Consider the following 9,792-nt stretch of genomic DNA (forward strand, 5'->3'; position numbering starts at 1 on the left):
CTCTGCCTGGGTCCAGTCTATTATTCCTGCAGTGTATCTGATAACAGGTATAGCCCAGGTGTTTATGGCTTGTATGGTGTTCCTGCCATTGAGTTTGGACTTTAGGATTTTTCTAACTCTCCTGATGTATTCACTTCCAATTTTTCTTTTAACTTCAGTGTGTGCAATGTTATCCGCCTGGAGAATGCCCATGTGCAATGTATTTCTAATGTTCTTTCTCTTCCACGTTCTTGATGTTGCTTCAACTGGGCAGTTCTATTCCTTCTGTTTTTCTTATTTTTCCTTTTTTTTTTTTTAATGCCGCACATGGGACCTTATAGGACTGTAATGCAGCAATAACACTCCAAAGGCGGCATTGGAAATGTGAACGGCACCTTGCTGACAGCGCAGGGACTGCAATGTCAAAACACAGGTAGTTCAGAAGCACACTTAATGGACACGTAGTGATTCTGTTGTAGTGTCCATTCTGGAACGTGCCTCTGAGAATTTGATGCAGCTTGTGCTGCCTGCATATAAGAGTGTATTCCCCTCACACACACACTTGTGTTTTGCTTGCCATCAAAACAAATGACTTTCTCAAAGTGGTTTACATTGAAAAATAATAATAACTAAATGTGAGAGAGAGCGAGTGCGTGAGTGCGTGGGTGGGCAGGACGGACGGCAACCTGCAGGTCAATGTGGCAAGCGGCGGCAGCAGGAGTGGCTGGTCAGCCAGCAGGGAATCAAGAGCAGTGGCTCACGTTCTTAGAACACATCTACCCAATTATAGCACCACCCCTGATTTAAGGGAAACTGTGACTAGAACACAACCTGATAAATCTTCCTACGTATCTCCATTTGAAATAGATGTTACCCTAGCTGTCCTTGACACAAAGATCGATAACATGCTTAATAGAAGATGCAGTTTGAGTCTTATAGTCCCCTTCTCTTTGCCAACAGAACTGGTCACTGGCAGTGACATTCCACCGCAGTGTACTTTTATGTATTTATTTTTTATTTATTTTACTTACCTTGAAAATCCCTTGCAGACAACTCAACCTCTTGGAAAGAAATGACCCCGTTCCGTGGTCTCCAAGGTCTAGGGGGGCCTCCTGCTGCCACCCCAGGCCCACCCTGCTGCTGCTCCACGGCGCCAAAAACTTCACTAGCCACCGTATGCGCGGACGGTGTGTGTGTGTGGGGGGGGTGAGCCAAGCAGGCCTCCCCCACCCCCGTGGCAGTGGTGGTGGGTGGAGCGGGAGCGACTGCTGGGCCTGACTGTTGGGCAGAGCTGCCCTTGAGAACTGCAGGGCGCTCCGGTGTGCCTGAGCAATTAGAATAGAGTGTTGCAAGCCCGTGACATCGCGGGCTTGTGACACTCTATGCTAACTGCACAGGTGCGCCAGAGTTCCTCGCGGTTCTCAAGGGCTGCTGGGCCAAACAGTCAGGCCTAGCGGCCGCTTCCACTCCGCCCACCACCTCCACAAGGGTGGGGGAGGCCTGCTTGTCTCACCACCCCACACACACCCCACCCCTGCCGCGCACATGGTGGCTAGAATTAGTGAAGTTTTTGGTGCTGCGGGGCAGCTGCGGAGCATTGTGTACTTCTGAGCAATGCATCTGATTGTTCTGAAACTGAAGCAGATGGCTGAGATCTTAATCACACTTATCTTGAAGTGAGCTCAGAGCCCATAAAGACAAGGTGGCCCTCCTCCTCCTGCCCTCCCGCCACTGCGAGGCAAGTGCCCAGCCTGGCCATGCCCCATGACCCCACCGAATGGGTGATCACATTGGGTGCTGCTTCGCCCGCTCCTCCAGCTACAAGAAGCAGGCACGTGTTCTGGCCATTGCCCATGGCCCAGCCAAAGTGGTAGGTGCTGCTTCCCTTGCTTCCTCCGCCAAGCAGAACAGGTGCCAGCCCCGGCCCTCTTGCCCTGTCCAATAGCTTGATAGTATCTCAACCGACATGCAGGGGCTATGATCAGCAGTGCAGAGGGCAGGGCGCTTGCTCCTGTTGGAGGCAGAGGTGCAAATATGCACCAGGAGGTATGTTGCCCCAGTCTTGGCCCCACTTCTCAGCAGCCCAATCCTCAGGGCACGTGTTCTTTGAATACATGGACACAATTCTGGCTCCACCCGTTTCCAGAGATTCCGGGGTCTGAAATGGCCAGGGCAGTACATACGTCTCATGGAAGGCACACTCCAGCTTAGGGTTTGTTGAGATTCTGGTTCCTGTGTCCCAATGTCTCAACAGGGCTGAGAAGCCCAGTGATTTCGACTCTAAGGGAAAAGGATGGTGGCTGGTAGCGCTTGGGTGCAGGAGCCTAGCAGTGCATGCTGCTAAACTCCCAGGGAAGCAAGCCTAGAGAGCTGTGTCCCAAAGGCAGCTTGGTCAGCACTTCAGTGAACCAGCCAGTATTTCCCAATCCAATCTTGTTCTGTTCCTTTGCAATCCTATTCCTTTCCAAAAAGAGCAAAGACTTCTTTTAGCTTTTTTTTAAAAAGTCCTTGGGGCAAATCAAGAAGCTTGAGGAACCATTCTTCTGTTCAGGTGATGGGGCCTGTTTCCCCCCCTGAAGAGGTGCTGTTAGCTGATCTCACCCTATTATGGTGACGTCAGCAACTAATCTCAGGAAAACTGAATTGATTTTTTTTTAAACACAGGACCATGCTTCAGCATGTACCAGAATTTCTTTGCATATTGAAAGGCCCACTGAATTCTCAGTTTGTTACACAGAAAGGATTATATTCCTGGGCCTATGAGAACTGACCCACTTTCTGCTACTTCCTGGCTCACAGAATGGATACATGCCTACTGCGGTGCAGAAACCAGTTGACCACTGCTCATGTGGCTTTGCATTCAGACTTAAAAGGACATGCAGTATTACATACTCCTGTTTGGGTAGGTTATTCAGGAGAAATCCTTCGCTTTCACTGGTCACACACTCCTTATGTACAGGAAGATGCTTCTCCATTTCCCCCCAACACAAGGAGGATTCCGTTCAATGAATGTCTTGAATGGTGGGACAGAAGCAGCCAGAGCCACCATGGACATAGCTGAGGGAAGGTTAGTACAAGCATGAAGAGCAGCTATCTAAAAACACAACAGAGCTGCATCCTTGCATAGAGGAGCTTCTCCAAGCTCAGCCGAACATAAACAGCAGGGGGAGCAGTCTCACGGAAACGAACAACCCGAAAAAACAGCAACTTTCTTACGCTGGATATACAACATCATGGCACTATATCTCAGCAATTAAATTCGAAACAAGGCATTGGAAATCTGAATGGCACCCTGCTGTCAGCATAGGAACTGCGGTGTCACAACCTAGGAAGTGTGGAAGCACACTTCCGAGATACTATGTGACCCCATTGCAGGGTATAATCTGGAAAGTGCCCAGGGGAAGGAGGGAGCTATTTTCACTGGTCCACTTTCTGCACAGCAGTAACTCAACAGGAGAAGGGCTGCACCTTCTCTAAGAGCCTTTAGCGTCCCTGCAGAACGGCTTCATGTGCAGCGGAGTGGGGGCGCAGAGCAATTTCTGCTTCTCTCCACTCACTGCAAAAGACCTTTTTACTTCTGGAAATATGTCTGCTCACTCAGGATAATTTCCCCTCAGGGCAGTTTTTTCATTATCTCCATCACCCAATGATTACCTAAGAGATCCTGAAAAAACATTGTTGTATTCTATCTAGCAAACATTTATGTTTTGTTAATTAGAAGTTTGTCCTCGTGGGGAATCCTGTATGTAGACAACGTAGGGGGTGGAGTCAAAAAGGAATAGGAGGGAAAGGAGAAGGAGAAAAAGGAATTGTTTTCTGAATAAAGTCTTAGTTTAATCTACATAAGATTGCTTTGTGCTTATGAGGGAAGCATTATAAACATCCTGCATAATAACATGATCCTTGAACTGTCAAATATTCAAACTTACTATCTGAATATTTACTATATACTCCACCCCTTGGGATTCCCCTGCTTTTCAGTTTCTGTTTCAGTTGTAATCTATCCAGCCAGCAACACAGAAGCATGTTTGCTTGGCAGCAATAAAAATGTAATTAGAGTTCCACCCACCCACCTTCTGAAATCATAATGTATCTGTCTGGAGGTGTAGATGTTTTCAAGATTTCCAGTGTACAGCTAGTGTTGCTAATCCTTCAGGATTAGATTGGAGTTTCCAAGAATCAGCATCAAGAATCAGCATCAAGATCCAGGGGACTATTGCTATTGCCAGCAATTCTGGAGATTTTGATACCTTAATATTGTGAAAACTATTGGAAGAAATTTTTTGGGGGGGAGGGGGGATTGCCAGGAAGAGATTCAGTCAGAGTCGGCAACCCTGCGTACTACTCAGCTGCACCTTTCATTTAGTCTTTATTCATTTCATTTATTCATTTATTACATTTCTGTACAGTTAATCACACAATCTCCAGATGGAGTATAATAAGCAATTACAATAAAATCAGAATGTTAAAACCTTAAAATTAAGGGCTGACAAACAGAGCAAGGACACACCAGGAAGACAGCAGCCTAACAGAACTTCCCAAGTAACTGCACTGGTGCAGTGCGGGAGGGGCAATTTCTGATGCCCTGCCCTTCTCCAGAAAGCCCTCTGTGCAACCTGAAATTATGTCCTGAGGGTTGCATATCCTTGGGGACATATTTTCAGGTGGCACAGAGGGTTTTGTGAGGAAGAAGAGGACATCACAAATTGCTCCTTCTCCACTGCACTGATGCTTTTAAGGTAAGAGCTGTGGTGGTATTTTAACAATTATTGTATATATTTATTGTATATATTGTATATACTTCAGGAACTTCCTCTGAGGGCTGTATTCACTGAAATGGCCAACCTTTGCCTGGACCATACCACTTCAGACTGCAGGTAGGGTCTCATATAACTTCCCATTCCCTTCCCCCTTTTCCTTGCATATATAAAACTAACATGTCACAAAAAGTATTCTTATATAGATTTAATTAAGAGTTTTACAGAAACAACTGTATCTTCTCCTTCTCCTTTTCCTTCCCCTCCCTTTTCTTTTCTGACTCCACCCGCCACAATCTCTACCCACTGGGAGGAACTTCTGAACAACAAAACAGATACTGGATAGAATACAACACATGTCAGGGAGAAATTCCCCATAAGCTAAGCAGGATCCACCCTGGTTGCATACGAAAGGGAGACTAGAAGTGTGAGCGCTGTAAGTTATTCCCCTCAGGGGATGGAGCTGCTCTGGGAAGAGCATCTAGGCTCCAAGTTCCCTCCCTGACATCTCCAAGATAGGGCTGAGAGAGATTCCTGCCTGCAACCTTGGAGAAGCTGCTGCCAGTCTGTGTAGACAGTACTGAGCAAGATGGACCTATGGTCTGACTCAGTATATGGCAGCTTCCTATGTACCTAAAGTAAAGCTAGAACCGTGCTTCCTGTTTATCTAGTTTTCTGTTTACAAGACATTTTTTGTACGCAAGGATATTTATTCAAGTAGATGAGCCCCTGCTGCAGTTTGAAGTGGTATAGCCCATACACAGGATTGCCACCTGAACGAGAATATTTGTGTGCCAGTTGCACAGTGTATCTTGGGTATTGCCATACAGTACCCAAAATACACAGTTCTGCACAAGCACACGTTCATCCTGAGGTGCTGGGGTGAATCCTGATGGACATGACGCATTCTGTTTAGCCAAGCCCAGTGGTACAATATGTGAGATTGCACAAGGTCTTTCCTTACTTACAATGCACACAAGATATAGTGGAAGCCTTAACTTATCATTTTCAAGCTTTGGGGATCACGACTGAATTTGAAAGAGTCTTAATTCTTCTCTTAACTAAATTGAAGACCTTTGGTCCTAGAATATTATGTTACTAGCAAAATGATAAGCGGGTTGTGATTGGAAGGATGGCTTTTAGATTACAAAAGGCACATTACACTCTACTATAAGATCAAAGAGGGTTGGTCAGGTTCAGAAGTGAAGGTTTTGGCCTCAACACCACAGATTCTTCGTTATTCTAGATTCTATTTATGAGAAAATCAAGGATTCACCAGTGAGTGTGACATAACTTGCTTCCTGCCCTGATAATTATGCATACCCATTGAGAACTGAGCCTGTTTCTATCTGTATAGCCCCTTTCCAGCCGCTGCATAGCCACACTGAGAATTTTGTTTCATGCTAGTGTATGAAGGAATGTTTGGAACAGGCTTATTCTTATGGGTATGTAGGCTCAGTAGGTGACTGAAAAAAACAAGAGCAGGAAGTCCCTCCCTGATTTAGTGACTCTCCACTTTGTACTCCAGCAAGTACCAGAAGGTATTACCAGCATCTTTGGACATCAAGACAAGCACCTTTGAGGCACCAGAAGTGAGACAGGCTCCCTCCCAGAAGCCCTCTTGACTGAGACTCAGTGGGTACATCTTTCCACATTGAACAGAGACCTTGGCTATGCCAGGAAGCCTGAGCTTGAACTGAACCTCATAGTTGGCTGGCAATATGCCAGAAAGAGGTGCTACCAGCTCATAGTTGTCCTCCCAGTTGGCATAACGCTTTGGGAAAACTGACCAGCTCACACTCTTATTTGGACAGGAGAGGAGGTAGCTGAGGGCACAGTGATTGCCATCCAGATCTGATGTTTGCTTTGCCCAGATGTGAAGAGCAAAGTCACCAGCATGGGGGAGGTGAATCATTAACTCCACCTGGTTTCCTCGGCAGGTTTTCCAGATGTGTCGCCTCCTTGTAGCATCTGGCACGCTGCTGTTATCAGAGTCCAGTGTGGCAAAAACACCCAGGTCTTCACTCTGAGTGAAAGTGACAACACAGCGCCCATCATCAGTATGGATGACTGGGTCAAGGGGCGAGGCCCTCAGAATCCCTTTCTCTTCGCTGTGCCAGCTGGGCCCCACAGGCTGGATGAGTGCTTTGGGCAAGTGGATGCTTTTGTTGACAGAGCTGCACTTCAGGGAATATTCTAACACATGACTGTACTCCTCCTCTTTCTTGTCTATGGAAGATTTGGCATAGATGTCCAAACTATGAGTCCCAATCCTCTGGGGATAGATTTCCAGCTTCATTCCATACCTCTGCAGTGTCATTAAACTGTGTTCGTTTACCCCATTAAGTTTGGATAGGAAGAGTGCTGGGGAACGGCTCTCAATGAAAATGGTTGCTTTGCCATTTTCTGTGAAACAAAAAAAAGTTTCCTTCAATTAATGGCTATAAAATCCATCCCATGAATGCCTTTCTTGAGGAATTCTCATCTGCCATTACATAAGGAGATTATTTAAGGTGCAGGGATGAAAGCCGCTCGCCGCCTCCTCTGCGGCGCGGCTGGTTTGTCCCAGCCCCTTACCCAGGAGCACGTGGGGCTGGGAGCAGCTCAGGATTGGCCCCGACCTACTTCCGGGGGCGGACCGGAAGTTTGGAGCCGGCAGCGCACCTGCGCCGGCTCAGTCCGCCTCTCAATCTCGGAGAGGATGGATGTGCTGGATAGGAGCTCTGGATGGGCCACGAGGCACATGGCCTGGCTGAAGGGAGCGTCTGGCAAGGGGGCAATTGTGGAGAGTCAGGCCAGAGGCCCGCCTGCTTATGACTTCGCCCAGCGCTAGCGAGCACTGGGGCGAAGCTAGGCCAGCCCGGCAGATGCCGGGCGCCATTTTGCGGGCCCATGCAGCCCAGATCGGCAGCGCCTCAGGGCGCGCAGGCGGCTGTGTCGGCGGCGGGGGCCAGCCTATCCAGCTCCCGCCAGCCACCGCGGGCGGCCCCTTCGACTGCCCCCGCTCCGCCAGGGAGGCGGCGCTGGGTGGAGAGTCGGGCTTCAATGCCCGCCCGCCTCGTGGGGTTTTTCTCCCCTGCCTGGGAGCTGTAGTAGTGGCCCTCCACTCCGGCCATTAGGGCCTAGCTGAGAGTCAGGCTTCAACGCATGCCCGTGTCAGGTGGCCCTCCTCCCACCCACTGCAACAGCCACCTCTCCGGCTCCCTGGGCACCCCCCCTCACCGCCGGGGGGGCTAGTAGCCAAGGATCGCCTGCCTGGGGGCAGTTTCCTCGGCGCTCCCTCCCTGGGCTGCCTGCAGGGCGACTGCACCCACCCACACACACACACACACACTCTCCAGACGGATCATCGCATGGGACTTCAGACGAAGTGAAAGAGCGGCAAGCCGGGTCTGGTCCGGCTCAGGTTTGGGGGACGTGTTTCAGGGGGTTGGGCAGGCCGGGATAAGGTCTGCGAGGGCAGCCCGGGAACTGGGATTTCTCCTTCATAGGGCCAGCCAATTGGGCAGGGGGTGACTAGGGGAGGGACTCCTCAGGCCGTAGCTTTTCTGTGCCCCAATACAACTCATTACAGGGTGCGGAGCTCTGGTTTTCACGCAGGTCTTATTCAGCCACCGCCCCCACCGTGGCCCTATGCCATGAGCTTGGAGTGCCCTTGGCTAGGGACAAGACTGAGGGGCCGTCCACTAAGCTTACGTTCTTGGGTATAGAGTTAGACACCCAGGGGCATCTGTCACGGCTACCCTGGGATAAGCTGGAAGCTTTGAAGGTACTTTTGAGGACATGTGAACGGGCCAAAAAGGTGACGCTGCACCAGCTGCAATCCCTGGTTGGGCATCTCAATTTTGCCTGTCGGGTGGTAGCCCCTGGCCGCCCGTTCCTGCGGCGTCTCTGTGACGCTGCGGCCGGGTGCAGGCTACCGCATTTTTGGATCAGGGTGACCGCAGCTATGAGGGAGGACATGAGGCTGTGGTTGTGCTTCCTGGACTCCTTCAACGGGGTTTCCTTCTGGCGGGCGATACAGCTCCTCGAAGCAGACTTCCAGGTGCAGTCAGATGCAGCTGGTGGCCTTGGCTTCGGCTTGTATCTGAGGGGCAGGTGGTGCGCAGAGCGATGGCCATGTGACTGGGCGGAGCGGGGGATCACGAGGGACCTCACTTTCCTCGAGCTATTCCCCATAGTGGTCGCCGTGCACATTTGGGCAGACCAGTTTCGCAACTCGGCGGTGAGCTTCTGGTGCGACAATCTGGCGACGGTGCAGGTCGTCAATTGACAGACCTCCAAATCCCCGAGGGTCATGGGCCTAGTACTGGCTTGCCTGTGCAATAACATATTGTTTACAGCGCAGCATGTGCCGGGAGCGTAAAACGATCTTGCAGATGCTCTGTCTCATTTTCAGATGCAGCGCTTTTGGCAGCTGGCTCCCGACACCTCCCCAAGGCCCGAGAAGATGCCTGTCGGGCTATGGAGCCTTGGAGTGTAGAGGCGCTCAGGGCAATCGAGGCCTCCATAGCACCTAGGACACGGGTAGCCTATAGTAGGAGGGTTGCAGCCTTCCAGCACTTCAGGCTACTGGCAGGGATTGGCCAGGCTTGGCCTCCCCCCCCCCCCCCGAGCACCTGATGCAGTACTTGGTGCACCTCTGGGCTGGAGGGCTTGCGATGAGCACCATGGCCGGGCACTTGGCAGCACTGGCCTTTTATGCAAAGGCCAGGGGGTTGCCTGACCACTCGGGCGATTTCAGAGTCCGGCACATGCTGGAGGGCTGGGCCAGGGAGACGCCGGCCCAGCCGGCCCAGTGCCAGCCCATTACACCTGATGCGCTGCAGAGTGCTGTGCAGAGACTGGGGGAGGTATGCTCTTCCCCCTAGGAGGAGGCCTTGTTCCGAGCGGTGACGCTGGTGGCCTTCTACAGGGCCTTCAGGGCCAGGGAGCCGTTTCCCAAGGGGACACGTGGCATGGCAGGAAGGGTCGTGCAGAAGCGCGACCTAGCCATGGACTCAGCCGCGGTATCGCTAAGACTCCGCTTCTCTAAAACAGACCAGCGGGATAAGGG

General features: G+C 50.7%; 1 protein-coding gene across 1 annotated transcript; it reads right to left on the minus strand.

The window, feature by feature from the left end:
- Positions 1-6,237: 6,237 nt before the first annotated feature.
- LOC128343977 (kyphoscoliosis peptidase-like) lies at positions 6,238-9,035 on the minus strand. Its single transcript, XM_053293414.1, has 3 exons — positions 8,657-9,035; positions 7,358-7,501; positions 6,238-7,142 (listed from the first exon to the last, which is right to left on the minus strand). Exons 1-3 carry the CDS (start codon positions 9,033-9,035, stop codon positions 6,238-6,240), a joined length of 1,428 nt encoding a protein of 475 aa, XP_053149389.1.
- Positions 9,036-9,792: the final 757 nt, after the last annotated feature.

The sequence above is a fragment of the Hemicordylus capensis genome, chromosome 2, assembly GCF_027244095.1.
Source record: "Hemicordylus capensis ecotype Gifberg chromosome 2, rHemCap1.1.pri, whole genome shotgun sequence".
NCBI classification, from domain to species: Eukaryota; Metazoa; Chordata; class Lepidosauria; order Squamata; family Cordylidae; genus Hemicordylus; species Hemicordylus capensis.

What these genes read in the sequence shown, in the direction of transcription:
- LOC128343977 (XM_053293414.1), bottom strand. Translation starts at nt 9,035, where the DNA reads ATGACCCTCGGGGATTTGGAGGTCTGTCAATTGACGACCTGCACCGTC. An exon ending in CACCCTGATCCAAAAATGCG is followed by an intron (nt 7,502 to 8,656) that starts GTAGCCTGCACC and finishes CCCCCTTGCCAG; the next exon opens with ACGCTCCCTTCAGCCAGGCC. An exon ending in CGGTCCGCCCCCGGAAGTAG is followed by an intron (nt 7,143 to 7,357) that starts GTCGGGGCCAAT and finishes TTTGTTTCACAG; the next exon opens with AAAATGGCAAAGCAACCATT.